We start from the raw sequence: 15,233 nt of genomic DNA, 5'->3' as shown, positions 1-15,233 counted from the left end.
CACTTCACCAAGTGGTAAGTTCCTGCTCCTTAATAGAGTTTATAGTTGTGAGTAGGCAAAGACTTTCATATGTTACTGGTAGTTAAAGCACCTTGGCCGTAGTTAGTATTAGCTTTATTGTCCTGTGGTGTCCTCCTGTCTGAGGCCCTAAGCTGTGAGTAATATTCAGTGGAGAATAACTGCTGAGGTTTGAGCTCTAGTTAATGTGCGGGCCTGTTCCTTCCCTCCTGGCTGGGTGACACTTGAGGATCTGTGGCCCCTTCGCTCTGCAGTGGCAGTAAGCTGGCTTCTAACTTAAATGCTATGCAATGGCTTTGGTGTCGAAAGAGTGGGGGCCTGGTTGCATGAAACTGCTCTCTCCCTCGCTCCAGCTTGGTGCTTCCACATTGCTCTCCAATATGCAATGTGGAGAGAATTGTGAGGTTCAGGGGGAAGGCAGCTTCTCTGAGCTGGAGAGCAGCTCCTGGCTGCATGAGTTGTCCTCTTTCTGCACAGGTGGTAGCTAACAGCATCTTTTCTGGCTGGAACTTCACCCCCATATGCACTGAACAGTCTGTGCAGAGCAATGTAAAAATGGTAGTGTATAGGAGCAGTACACTGCACTGCTCTCAGTGCTGTTAGTGGGCAGGATGTTTTAGGAGGAGGAAGTAGAGCCCTCAGTGAGATGCAGACCCTAGGCTAAGTTAAGCATCTTGTTTTTTTATTTATTTGTTTTCTCTGTAAGTCTCTATTGCTAAATCTGTAGCTTTGTGAGAAGAACAGCAGCTTTCAGAGAATAAAGTGTAGGAGATATCTACGATACAGTGCTTGGGGGGCTTCAGAACTGGAAGTCTTGCTAGTTCAGGGGTGCTGCAGTATGTGCCCTTTGAACACCTTTAGAAGAGTAAGATTGCTAATGTTTGAAATGTTCAGGTCATAAAAATGAAACACCTCTTCTCAATTTAAAATATGTTCTGGAACTGGTAGTAGTAGTGACGGCAGCAGCGTGCTGGAGGTGGCTTCTGGAAGGCAAGCGTGCTGGAGGCCCATCTTTTGTTCCCGTTTGTCTCCCCTAAGGAGACTCAGGTATTGAGACATGGCAGCAGCTCCGGGATCTACCAGGCCTGTCTTTTTTTTTCCTCTCCCCAGAAGCAGTGACAGCTCAGAGCACTGTGAGCAGAAGACCTGGTGCTTCCCTTCTCTTTGGCAAAGGCGGTACAGGAGGAGACATTCAGAAGCTGCCCCCTGTTCCCCGTCAGCCTTGGGGGGGCAAAATAGATCGGATAGAAATGTCACACGGCCCAGATTTGGTTGGCAGGATCCTCCTACTCTGCAATCACCGTAGGGAAGAGCGCAGTGTTTCCAAGTTGCACAGTTAGCTTCACTTCTGTGGCACTGACTAGTGCTCAGCAGCTGGAGAGCCTCCTCGTGAAACCAGTTTGGGCTTACAGATGAAACTAAACTGGAGTTACTAGTTTTCTTGCTATCTCCCATGAAACCTCCATAACCCAGAAAGCCCACACTCCCCAAGCGAAGAGGGATTCTGCTCTTTCTTTATTAGGAAGACATTAAAAGGCAGTAATAGAAAATCAATGTCATCCTTGACAATAACATTTCATCTTGTTTTGGACATATCAGTTTTAGGGAAGCTGAAAATTGGAGGCATCTCTGGTAGCAACAGAGACTGAGTAGACTTGGCAGGAAGGGCTGAAATAAATCATTCTGCCACAGTCTGACTTCTGATATGGGAGATCAAGTGCGTGCACGGATGCCAACTTTCTAAAGTGTTAACACCCCAACAGCCTAGGTAGCTATTAGCATTTTTTTGCAGAAATTCAGCATTATTTGCTTGAAATTAAGAAAAGTAGGTTGACTATCAAGAAAAAAATCCACCCAGTGTGATGTGATGGCCTGTGGAGTAAGAACGTGGTGGAAGTCCTATTCTCTTTCTCAAAAATAGAACTGGACGTAACATTGAAAAGCCTGCTGCTAGGAAGCAGTTCCCTATTAACGCTTTAATAATATGACCTCAGTGACGCTAAAACTCTTCTCCAGAGGAGACTATTTGCAGACGAAGTCTGCAGAGGAAATGTGAGGACGTTACAGAAGTTGGTGGGTTTTTTTGAGGATAAAACACAGCAGTTGCTGAAAAATATCTGTGTACTCTTCCACTATTGCTGCCACTAAGCTCTATAAAAGCCAGCAGGTTATAAAGCAGAACCTGGATCTGCTAAGACTGATGGCTCCTATGCTCTTCAACTTATTTTTTCTGAACAGTGTGAGGGTCTGCAACACAGTTTGCTTTGTGTGAAAGGTGTAAGTGCAATTTTATGCAATATACCTGTGGCCTGTAGCTGATGTATTTCCATGTTGCCTTCACGTGCTCTGAAACCTTTCTCTTTACAAAGAGTGCGGGTGATCAAAACCCTGCAGGGGCCATTGAAGGGGGGGAAGGCAGAAGGTACAAGCTGGTGGAGATGAGGGGCTATGGCTTAGTTGGTTTTCTTTCTGCTCCAGTGTGTTTGTCTGTTGTAGTTCATTTTTATCTTTTGTCTGTCACAAGCCCCGCCTTTCTTTCGTATACGCAAAGGTCTCTTTTATGGTGGTAAGACCTCTCTTTCTTTTAATTTCCCTTAGTTTTGTCTCCTTAGTGTCAAGCCTCTGCTTTACTGCATAGATGGTTAGGTAGCAATCCCTGAGCTTATGCTTCTGTGGCTGCTTTGCATCTTCCAGTTCTGCAGTTTACTAGTGTTTTAAATGTCCTACTGCAGGAAAAATGCATATCAAGAAAAGGCTTAAATTGCTTCTAGTGTGCTGCTTAATTTTGAGGAAATAGGTCTGATTGAGTCCTTTTTACATTGCTTTTTACCTACAACATTTAAACTTTCACCGTCTTGGCTGCTATTGTATGCACCATGTTCCCTTGTTGTGTGAGTGATGCAAAAAGCAGAGGGGTCAAGCCTCCCCCCAGTTTCTGAGCTAAGTGCCATTAGGCTTATCACAGTGAATGTGTTATTTTGGCCTGACTGTTTTTAAAGCTACCTCTCCACCCTTTACAGGTGATATGATTCAAAGTTCAACCACGAGTGCTGCAGGCTTCTGAGTAAATGGTGCTTAGGGAGGTGGATAGTCCCCTTACAGGTTTTTTGGGGTGACTTTGGGATGATGCCTCACCTTTGTCGAGGTGCACAGCCAAGCTTCAAGTCAGGCCTTCTGTTTGTGGGAGCAGAGCTGTTCCCATATAGGAACCGCACCTCTCTAGCACCACATACCAAAGTTAATGAAGTTATAATCCTGCATCGCTAAGCGGTCGGTGATATTGTTATTTTTGTTTCCAGTTTTAGGTCTACAAAGAGAGCTTATTTTCTTCTGCAGTTATTCTGAGGAAGGTCAGCACTTTAGACTCTGAGGGAGGGACATGTTTCCTTAGTGCTGAAGAAAGATATTAGCTTTATTAAGCTAAAACACAAACGTACTTCTGTTCCTCTGCTTCCAATAAAAGCAACTTCACTGTGAAGAGTGATGGATCACAGCACATGTGGTAGCACATATGAAGTAATTTGTCCATCATCCCCTGGGGATTATGTCTATCTGTTTGATATCAGCCATTTTAATTTATTTAAAAGGAAGGTTGGGTTTCTTTTTTTGAAGATTGTATCCATGTGGATCTGCTACATGTGAATTGGAAGAACACTCACTGGAGTGTTCTACTGCTTTGGGAGTTGGTGAAATTCATAAAACAATTATGCGTGAGAGGTTCCTTGTTTTTGTGTTTTTGGTTGGATAACTCAACTTATTTGGCCTTTCTTCTTATGCATATTGCTCCAGCTTCAGAAGAGAGGTGGGAGTTTCTTAATGTTTTGAAATAGCTGCACGTATTCACATTTACATTAAAATGTACAATGATAATGTAAGATAAGGTTGTCTGTCAGGTTATTGCTTAGAAAAGCTGTGACCATTTTACATCTTTAAGGCACATGTTCAGCTGATCAATACCTGTAGTGTATGTTGTTCGCCTATGCATATATTTACCCAGTTGCTGGGTACTTTTACTGTAGTACTAGATCAAAGCCATTCAAAGTTGAGAGAGACTTCAATTTTTAACGCGTTCAGATCCAGTCTACGCATGTAAGCGGCGATGCCGTTAGAGACTTACATTAGTAATGACATAACCACACAAAAACTAGAAAGTTAAGTTTAAAGACAAACCCTAGATCTTACTCCCTTCCTCTCCTAGGCTCATGCAAGCTTTTGGAAAAATTCCTAAGTCTGTATCCAAATCATGTACGTTTTAGCATAGCCTAATATCTAAGACCATAGTCATGGCCTAGCAGCTTACCATGGTGCTAGAGTGAACAAACTGACAGACAACAGGCACAAAGTGTATTCATGCTGTTGAAGTCTGATAGAAGAAAGAAATGGATACAGGTGGTGCAGCACTAGTCAGCTGATCATTAGGATCACAGTTCACATAAAGCTCAGCTTCTGTGAGCCCTCCATTAGCATCATGAAAGAAGATTTAATCTTATTCTCCTCAAGGTGGATTTTGAAGAAAAGCAGTGCACTGGGAGGAGCTTCTTTTAAGCTCACAAGTGGTGGCCTGGGAGAAAGCATGAAGGTGCTTTTTGGAGAGCCTAACAAGTAGGTTAAAAACAGGGCTTGTGGGCTGACCAGAGGTGGGAGTCAAGGTGCTGAAAGATGGTAACGTGGAAATAGGCTGTGAAGGGCCTTGGGAATGATGACATGAAGCATATGTTTCTTATGAGAGAGAAAGGGGAGCGGTGGTCCAAGGAGATGATCTCTGCGGTAATGTAGGTCTGAGTTTGGCAAGTGCTTTAGCTGCGTAGGTGTATGGGAAAGGTCACGTTATGGAGACAGATGCATTATGCAGAGAGGAGCTGTGTTGTTCAGATAGCCTGGGTACAAAGACATCTGGAGAAGCTCAGGTCAAGCAAGAGGGCCAGGTTAAAGGTCTCAGGAACAGCATGCCATGTAGTGACCACAGTGAGCAGGAACAGCAGCTGAGATGGCTTTGAGGTGCGATGGCAGTAGTTTGCTTTGGTTGCACTGGGCTTTGTGAATGAGGAGAGGAAGGGAGAGAGGTTGAGATTTCGTCTTGCAGAGAAGACTATAGCTTGGAATAGAGATCAAATTAGATCACATTTGAGTCTGTGTTGCAGAAAACTGGGATGGAGGGGAGAGTAGATGGATGATCTTCTAAGGGATATGCTGAAGCAAGGACTAGAAGCTACAGGAAAAGCAGAAGATAGGCACAAAATCTGAGGGGAGTAAAATTTTCAAGAATTATGCTCCACCCTGTTGATAGGCTGAGCGGGGGCCTATGGAGCTCTGGTTCTGAGATTCCGAAGAGGTCATTTGGATTAAATGTAATCTGAGTGTTGTAGGTAGGACATGAGAGATGATCTGTGGTGGAATGAGACAGACTCCTAGTATTGCTTGTGCATGTCATATTCATTGAATAAGGGTGGAGAAAACAAGAACAACTGAAGACTGGAGACGTGAGCAGTGGGTTGCTTTTGCAGATGGGGAAAACTAAAGTGTACAGGGGCTGAGGGGCAAAGAAGAGTCTGAGGAAAAGACTGGGAAGAGTAAGCTGGGCAAAAGGGTAGTGATGCGAAGGCAAAGAGTCGTTAAGCTAAACTGAGAAGAGGAAGAGAGCAGATGAAGAACAGGCACAGTAATGGATAAGTACAGACAGATTTATGTGAGGCTTAAGAGCAAACATGAACACTTCTGGGCTATGCAGACTGGCTTCAAACCTGTTTGTTACTGGGAAGGTAGCCCATATGCAGAATGTAAGGTAAAATAATAATAATTACTTGAAGCCAAGCTGGTAATGAAAAGCTGTATGAGCCTTCCAGGAGATATATGGAAATAACATGCTGTGGCAATCCGTGGAGTGTCTGTGATGCTGAGGAATGTTTTGTGGCTGTATTGGAGAAGTGGAATGGAGTATTTCTGGCTACGTATTGCCTCTCTTTAGGGTACGAGGAAGGAAAAGGCCTTTCTTATAACTCTACTTGTACCACTGAGAATTCAGCTGCAGATCAAGTTGATGTCAAAATGGCTCCAGTGACCACTGAATTCATGCTTGCTCCTTCCCAGTCTTCACAAGGCAGAGTTGGGCAGGGGGAGATTTCACATGCTATAGTGAAAATGCTTGAGAGGGCCTATGTGAAGAATTCACAACTAGTCTCAACTTGCTCATGACTGACAACTGTCAAACTAAAGAACTTGATTCTCTCTACTGCTGTCTCTTAGGGGATGTAGTGTAACATATATATGTTGCCTGTCTTTATATCTAAGAATGAACAGATTCACTCTCCTTGATTTATTTCCTGAAAGAATAAAATCTGGACATCATATGTTAAATGGAAAGGCTATAAGAAATTGCTCTCTTTTTATTGCCTTGGCAACCAAAACCTCTTAGTAAGTGGAAGTATTAGTTGGAGCTACAGAAATAAACTCCAGAGCACAACCTGTCAAATGTAGAGAACCCCTGCTCGCTGTTGAAATCCTGTGTCGTTGAAGATTTTATGGCTCTGTAGAAGCTTTGTGCTCAAAACCATGGCATACTGCAGACGTGCTTTGTAAGACCATCCTGTATCTGATGCAGCAATAGTGGCAAATTGAGACTTAACTACTATTTTTTTTCCTTCTTTACAGAGCATGAGAAACACAGGCTGTGTAAAAGTGCAGACTACATGAATTTACACTTCAAAGTGAAGTGGCTGTACAATGAATATGTTCGGGATCTGCCTGCCCTCAAGGGAAAAGTGCCTGAATATCCAGCGTGAGTGTATTGTATCTTCTGTGGTAAACCCCCACTCTCCATCTCCTTTTGTCGTCTTGAGGGCAGTCATTTGGCTGTCCCATGGTTCCTTCATGATGCACTGTTTCATCACTCCTTATTTATGTGCGTGTTTGTCCCCTGTGGTGGTCTGTGGCCCTATCCCTGACGCAGTTCAGTCCCTTGTTGTATAGTGTCTCCCATAGGTCTCAAAAGGTTTAGCAGGGGCATGAACAGCCCTTAAACCATTCTGTGCTTATAGCGTGGGCTTTGGTCAATTCTCGAGCAGCAGGTTTTCCCTGTCATCAGAAACCCTCTGAGTAGGTGCCCCAAATGTATGCAATCCCTGTGCCTCTAGACAGGTGCTTACATTCTTGGTGTTAATAGATACAACTTTATACAGACACACGCACACGTACTGTATGTATGTCTGTACATGTATGCATGGTATCTCATATACACACAACAGGATTTGTAAGTAAAGATAACTTTTTTTATGAGACCAGGTGGTTTAGTTGGAAACATCAGATAAGCTTTTCCTCTTAAGCTCTAGCAAATGTTCTCAACTTTTATTTAACTTTAAAAGAGAAGGAGTAGATTTCAGACCTGAAGAAGGTTTATGAGCCCAAAAGCTTCTCTGAGTAATCCAGAGAGAATACCGTACCAGAGTCTACCACCTTGCCTAAGGCAAGAGCCAGGTATGTTGTTGTATGTTGTTTCTGACCAGTGTTTGTCTACCTGGTTTTTAAAGACTTCCAGTGATAGTGGCTCCACATCCCCTTCAAGCAACTGTTTTCCTTGGGCTTCACTGTTATCCCTTTCATCAGGTTTTGGGGGTTTGGGCCCCCCTCCTCCTACAAATCTTTCCTGCCGGCCTGGGCATGAAGAACAAATTGTTCCTGTTTTACGAGAGTCACCTACTGTCTCCTGCCCCTTCCCAGTCTTCTGTCTGTTCCCATTTGTTCTAACTTTCTTTTAAGTGAGTTTTCCTCAGCTCTTTCCAGCTAGTCTGTATCTGGACACGCAATACCCACACTTGAATACGGCCGTTGCATCTAGACCTTGCCTTGTATTACCTTGAACGCGTGCTGCAGTTCTTGCATGCCAGGGCGATTGCAGTCGTCTTGCAATGGTATTGCCAGCCCCCAGGGCATCCTCAACAGTGTCCTCTCTAGCTGTTGTTCCCACCCATATTTGATTTTGCGCTGCTGTCTAAATATAGCAACTCTGCATTTGCCCCTCCTGCTTGGACTGCATATCCAGTTTGGCTTTTTGAATTCTCTTCCCATCCTCCACTGTACACAGTCCCTCAAGCCTGGTGTTACTTGCATGTTAATAAGACCTCAGGCACTTGGTGTAATTGCTCGCTTGAGCTGTGAGCCTCGCTTAACAAATCGGGTCAGAGAGAGGCATTAGCTGAGCGAATAGGATGCTGGAGTGACAGTCTCAGAAGGCTTATCTCTTTGTGCCTCTGAGTCAGTGCAGACTTAGGCAAGCAATCAGATATTCTTAGTCTCCTTTTTTTCTCCTGTGTAATCAGGATAACGATGCTCAGTTTCTTTTTGCAGACTGTTCTGCTCTGCTGGTCTTTGTGGTAGAGCTCCTTCAGTGCTTGTGTACCTGTGCAGTCTCTGGCTTCCCTTGCTACTCCACTCTCATATTTTAGTACAACAGCCACATTGTCAGGCACAAGGAGTGTCTGTTTCAACCGTGATCTTCACCTGTCACAAAATACTCCCTTGATATCAATTACAGCAATGTGCTGTTGTCTATTCTGCTCAGTCACAAGTGTTTTTAGTCTTGCAGCTCCTTTAAACAAAGGAGTCTATGCGTCAGGTTTGCACATCAATAAACTCTGTAGATGAAACCAAATTGCTGCTGTCCAGAGAGCAGCTGAGATGTCTGTCTGCTAGGAGGATATCCATAAGCTCTCTTTTCTTATTTGAGCTGTAAAAGACCGTACTTCTGAAAGCCATGGGAAATGATTGAATAAGGTGAAGGCTCCAAAGTATTGAAGCTGAATTTTTTTTTTTTTTATTCTCCCCTTATTTTCTAAAATTCAGCAGCAGTTTCTGAAATTGAAGTGTAACTGGGAGTGGATCTCTAAAACTTCCTCTCTTCACTTTTTAGCTGCATGCTAAAAGCTGTGAAGTGTCAATTTCCAAAAAAAAAAAAACCCTATATTTTTAGACATGTAAAGAAGTGTTCTATGTTTTGTTTTAATAGTGATGTTTGCATGCAGCTTGAATTGTAGCTGTACTAGAGACTAGCTGCTCTCCAGTGGGGGGAGGCATTCCTGCCTTTGAAATCCTGTTTTGTCCCTCTGACTCACTTTATCGAACAACATATCTGCTCATCTAACTCTTCAAGATCCTGCTTGCCTTCTTGCCTCTTCAGTTGCCAGGGCCCACTGGATGTTCGCTGGACACCCACAAGCATCAGCACAGCAAATGAGCAAGATCAATTCACCTACCAAACCTGAGACCACAGAAGCCGGGCTTGTGGTCAAGCTGAAATTACAGCTTTTTGTGCCACGTTACTGTTGTGCAACCAACAGCAGCACGCTTGCATTTAGTCACAAAGCACTGCTCCCCTTCCCTGCAGACAGGACTGAGGCATATTCTGTACAAAAGTTGTTTGGAGACGTGGGCTGTGCCGTCTTGAATCAGGCTGTGCCGACCTCTGCAAGCACAGAGCGTTCGTGCAGTGGCAGCGCGAGCTTCTGCCTTGTGTGCTGGTGTGTGAGTCATTACCCCGCTTACTTCTAGATCGATAATTGAAACCGACAGGATGAAGACTATATTTGCCATATAACAACATTTTGAAGTTATTTCTGCATGAAATCAAATAATTTCTATTGGCTTCTGTGCTAGATAATTTTGAATGTCTTTTTGGACATGTTGCCTTCGTGGTCCCCAGTATCCCTCCTCACTTGCTCAGCAGCCCAAAAACTGATGGTAAAACACTATAAGGGGTACTTGGCCTGAGAAAACTCTAGGTTTTTGTTACAGCTCAAATCACATTTTGCTCCTGAATGTGCTCAAGAACTAGAAATATTTATAGATGATTTATAATCTCTTGTGCAAATGTGGCTACAAAATTTCCTGACCTGACCTGAGTAGTTCACTTTGCACTTGAAGGTTCATTTTAAACCTTTTTCTGGACGTGGAGAATTTTTTTTTTTTAAATGATGGAACTGTAGGGGTAACATGGCAAAAACCCGAACCAGAGTGTCCCTTTCCTTACTCACCATCTTTATTTAGGAACCTGGTGAGACAGTAAAATAGGTATTCAGTTGATTTAATGTATCAATATATGGTAGCCATAAAAATGGGCAATTACAGTTCTGAACATTGCATGGCCCTTTCTTACGGATATGGTGCAATAACCAAGGACGAATGACAACTGGGAAGTAGTTCTACTTCTCTTTGTGCCAGAAGCTGCAATTTTGGCTCTAGCAAGTAATGCTGTCTATCCATTGAGCTTTGACACATGGGAGGCAGTCAGCAGCTTGCAGCCTGGGAACTCTGAGAGAGGTGGAGAATTTTGTAGTTGCTTCCTTGTAAACTGCTGAGTTTTCTTGTAAGGATCGAACTGCAGCTTCAAAACGCACTTTTGTAATTAAAAACAAAATGTTGAAAAAACAAAAGTTGAAAGACACTTGCAAAGCACGAGAAACTCCCAAATATGCTGACTTTTGAGAGCTTGTACTAGCAGTCAAAAGGAATTTTTCAGGAACACGGGAAGTCCATATGTCTATGACTATTTTCCTCTGTTGCTGTCTAAATTGAATAGTGCTGCATAGGCAGGTTGCTGTTGGCATTTAACACCATCTCAGTTACAATTTCCAATATTAGCATCGATGTGCTTTATGTTCCAAAGCGTAGAGAGTATTTAAGGCTATCCAGTGTGTTCTGTCTGTGAATTTGCTCTTCATCTGCCTCTCATGTCTGGCACATGCTTTCATGTTCTTTGCAAACTCAGCCCATAATTAGCACGATCCGTATGAACACAGCTGCTTGTTTAGAGGAAGTTGTACTCTGTTGTGAAACTCGTATAATAATCTTGTATGGACTTAAATCACATATGGGCATTTTTTTTTCCTTATTTGTGATTGCTGTTTAGTAATACTTGAAATTAAGGTTTGCTTCAGCTGCAGTACATTAGCACTTGCACACGACAGATCTGAACAACAAACCCTAGACAGACGTTTAAATAAAGCCTTAAGTGCTGTGTTTTTGCTTAAACACAGACAAAACTCCTCCCATTTGTAGTGTGTGGCTATGCCCCAAATAGCAGGGGACAGAGGCGTGACCTGCTCTACAAGCTCTAAGGTCCCATCACTGAAGCAACTTCTCACCTTGCCTGTTTATTCTCCTCTGACACCACCTCACGTAAGGCATCTTCCTGAGATACAGCAGTGACTATTTTAATAGTTTCCTTCTCCGTGACCTCTTATATTCTGCTCTACCATTTAGCATTTCCTCCCAAATGAGGAGAGGGGAAGGATACAAAACTTGTCCTGGTTCTAGGGCCTGCCTGTCTGGGGAACTCAGCCATGTTCCAAGGCTGTTGGGCCAATGCTTTTTCCCATGAACTGAATTTACACTTCTTTAAAAGAAGACAAAGAAGTGCTGTTTGCAGGGCTGGCCAGCTTTCTGTGAGCCTTAGAGGATGAGCTATGCTATCATAAGAAGTTCATCTTACTCAAGCACCCTCACAGTGAGATCAGCAGGTCGAGGAAATGGGAGGATGTTCTGGAGAAGGCTTGGGGAGGAGCACAGCAGTATTAAAGCAGAGAAAACTTCTAGCCTCAATTCTCGTTCTTGGCACTCCGGAGCTGTGCCTATATGTGCAGATAAAATGTCTACAGGGCCCTGAAAAATGGTGTCTTTTCCTCCCTTCATACCTCTTACATGCAAAATGATAAATCTAAATAGACCCCAGCAGGACAGCGTGTTCCCTCTCTCACCTCACACAGGTAGGGGGTGTGGAGGTCTCCCTTCTCTTGCACAACACATAGGTGAAAAGGGAGGAAAAGGGAATAAAAATGCTCTGAGATGCTGAAAAGGTAAAGAAGGAACCCACGGGAAAAAGGGGAAAGGAAGAGGAAATATAGGGGAGAAGGACAAAAATAGCACAGGACCAACAGTCTGCAGAGGCTGGGCTGTGCTGTGTTCTACTGATCCAGCCCAAGTGATGGTACAGGCCCTACTCATTGTTAGTTTGTATACCAGTAAGAGCGTTTGGGGGGACTTTGGCTGGATACATAGATAACCGTATTCAGGCAACTAACAACAGCAAGCTTTCACAAGGCTTACTGAAACAGCAGCAACTGTCTGACGGTAATGTTGGGGAAAGAGGAAGGGCGAGATATTACTCTGAGGGCATTTAGATCATCTGAACATTCGCTGGATGCTGCAGGGATGGGTATGTCCCAGGAAAAGGTCTGTTTGGGGTGCTCATGCTGTATCTTTCTATCTTTCCTGTCCCTCCTCCAGATGGTTTGAGCAGTTTGTGATGCAGTGGCTGGACGAAAATGAAGATGTTTCTTTGGAATTCTTGCACGGTGCTCTGGAGAGAGATAAAAAAGATGGGGTATGTAGGTCACTGAAAGGACTGCAGCATTCAATCCAAGCACCAAACAATAACAGTGTAAATTCAGCTGTCATGCGAACGGAGGATGCAGTCCTTTTTGCACTAGGAAACTTGTTTGTAATAGTGCTTTTGTGTACAGGTCATAAAGAGCTGTTTTAAACTAATAGTAAGGTGCAAACCCTTCATTTATGCCTGTTTCTGTTCTACTGTTATTAACCTGTCAGCCAGTGGCTTGGTGCACTCTCGTCTCCTTGTGTTTGTGAGATATGTAATTGAAGTATAAGGTACTTAGGATGTGCTTAATAACAGTAGTGCGAATATGACCTTAATCTACCTACAGACTAATCTTATTCTTAATTTACTGGGTATTCCCAATGGAGAGCACAAGCCTTGCAGTTTGTTCAGTGACTGTTGGGGCTGTGGCCTGTGATGTGATGCTAATGTCAGCATTCCTTTTAATGTCTACGTTTCCAAAAAAAAAAAAAAAACACCTTACCAAAAAACTCTTCGCTCTCTTCTTTACTTGTTAACTGACAGGCGAACAATGCACTTCATTAAAGGTGTCAGCATCATGGTACATTTCCTTAGTGCTTGTCAAGTCCTAGCTGGTGAAGGACAGTAAACCTAAAAATTCAGCGGAGTTGGCTGTTTAGCTCCTCTGGGCCTTTTGGAGAGCTTCTGACTAATTCAGAGGAAGATGTGGGTTTTGATGAAGTTGTCCTGCCTCCAGGACTGCAGATGATAGAGATACCCATGAAATGCAGCTCTGTATTTCAGACCTTCCCGTTTGGGAATGACTCTGTGTGCTTCTATTTTAGTTCCAGCAAACATCTGAGCATGCTCTATTCTCCTGCTCGGTGGTGGATGTCTTCACTCAGCTCAATCAGAGCTTTGAGATCATTAAGAAGCTGGAGTGCCCAGACCCCGTCATTGTTGCTCATTACAATAGGAGATTTGCTAAGGTAATACCTTCAACATCCAGCTGTTTGTCTGCCCTTAGTGGGAGGAAAAATAGTATGAGGTTTTGAAGGACCCTATTTGGTCTGTGGTTTTGTCTTGATTTCCTGGAGCTGCCCTGCAGTGATGGGGGACAAATGACAGTGCTGACACCTTGTCTTCACAGACAATTGGGAAAGTGCTGATGCAGTATGCTGACATCCTCTCCAAGAGCTTCCAGTCCTACTGCTCCAAGGAGAAACTGGTGAGTCGTGATGAATTCCTCCTCCACCCTGAGGAATCACATAATTGTCCTGATAAAACAAGTTCCCTGCCCACTGCATCTGATCATATGGATGGTGTAAATATGATCAGTACTGTTTTTATCATCATCCCTACACTTTTGTGGATTGAATTCTGGTTTAGCTATAAAATAAAACCAGACCCCAGAGGTGATCTTCAGGGCTTGGAGGCTGTTAGGTCCCCTTGGAATTAACTTCCACTCTGCCTGTCTGCATCCTGCATGATGATGGATGATGGGCACAGGTTGTTCTCTAGATATGGTACTGAGAAGCACTCTTGGTTCACTTTTGTCTCCATCTAGCTGACTTGCTGTTTAAACCCAAATTTAGTAAAATTCAGGATATTAAATAAAACAAAGCCTTTCATTTTTGAACCCTGGGTCTGTCTCATGCTGTTTTTAGTATCTCCCACAGCTGTGCTGGGGATGGAAGTAGGGAGAGGAGGAGTCTATTGCTCAAGCTGCCCTTGACTACTGCTCTCAGGCTTGGCCTAGCGGACCCTAAACATCTCTCTGAGTGCAGCTCTGGCTGGCAGTTTCCCTTATGACCTGAGATTGACACAACTCTCAATAGTACATGGCAGCAGTAGGCTGAAGACAGCAACAGCTTGGACTTTTGGAGGGCATGGGAGGAGAGAGGTGGGCGTTTTCCTTGCACTGACTTCTTCTCAGCTCATTCTCTGTGATAGAGGTGAGGAGGAAAATACAACAGCTGAAAATTCCCTGATCTGGGGTTTCTGGAACTGGCCATCTCATTTCAAGCTGGAGAAAGAAGGACTTTCCTTTTTTAGGTGTGAGTGCTGCCATCTGTGCTTGCCTTACCTCCTATTTGACTCTCAGAGCCAGTGGTACTTGAGGGAGGGTGTCTGAGGCACAGACTGTACCAGTGGATGAGTATGTGTTAGCGTCCTGAGCAGTAATGGGCACCTGCTTTTGTCCCTTCAGCCCTGCATCCTTATGAATAACATCCAGCAACTGAGGGTACAGTTGGAGAAGATGTTTGAAGCCATGGGTGGTAAAGAGGTAAGAGTGCTAAAAGGTTGAGTAATTGTTACCCGTTCCTACTGCAATGTTAGTAAGTTATTAGCATCATCCTGGTACTTGCAGGCTGCAGTCATGAGGAGAGCCCCGTGACACCTGGCACTATAGTAAGTGTGACGGGACAGCCACACCTGGAGATTTTTCAGCTAAATTTATCGTAAGAAGCAGGAGGGAAAGTTTCAAGACACAAAATAGAGTGGAGGAGGAAAGAGAGGAATCTGTAACGTGTTCATGTGGACTGGATGTGGGCAAGACTCTGAAGTCGGACAGATGTGTCTGAGAACTGTTGACATCAAGTTGTTTTACATGATGTACATGTGGGACAGGACCTCTGGTGTTAAATGTTCAGTATCTAATATACTGCAAACATGCAAATGCTGAGTTACATACTCGGAAGTGTCCGTGAACATAGATATCTTTCTTAGCTTTCCATTCTTTTTTCTAAGATGGCCGTCCGCACAAAAATAGCGTTTTTTCTCCCCCAAATAACTGTTTCTGTTCTGATATAATCTGTGTACTTTTTTCTTTTTCATTGCTTTTCAAGATTCAGGAAGATGAAGAAAAGGC

General features: G+C 43.7%; 1 protein-coding gene across 4 annotated transcripts in view; it reads left to right on the top strand.

The window, feature by feature from the left end:
• Positions 1-15,233, top strand: part of LOC138064576 (protein unc-13 homolog B-like) — a 217,775-nt gene that overhangs the window by 166,050 nt on the left and 36,492 nt on the right. For all 4 annotated transcript variants that reach the window (XM_068927825.1, XM_068927824.1, XM_068927823.1 and 1 more), the window contains 5 exons: positions 6,667-6,793; positions 12,292-12,388; positions 13,207-13,350; positions 13,512-13,589; positions 14,571-14,648. In XM_068927825.1, the coding sequence (XP_068783926.1) occupies positions 6,667-6,793; positions 12,292-12,388; positions 13,207-13,350; positions 13,512-13,589; positions 14,571-14,648 (524 nt within the window). The remainder of the gene's footprint in view (positions 1-6,666; positions 6,794-12,291; positions 12,389-13,206; positions 13,351-13,511; positions 13,590-14,570; positions 14,649-15,233) is intronic.

The sequence above is a fragment of the Struthio camelus genome, chromosome Z (genome assembly GCF_040807025.1).
Source record: "Struthio camelus isolate bStrCam1 chromosome Z, bStrCam1.hap1, whole genome shotgun sequence".
In the NCBI taxonomy this organism is placed as follows: Eukaryota; Metazoa; Chordata; class Aves; order Struthioniformes; family Struthionidae; genus Struthio; species Struthio camelus.
This window is presented reverse-complemented; position numbering and strand designations above follow the sequence as displayed.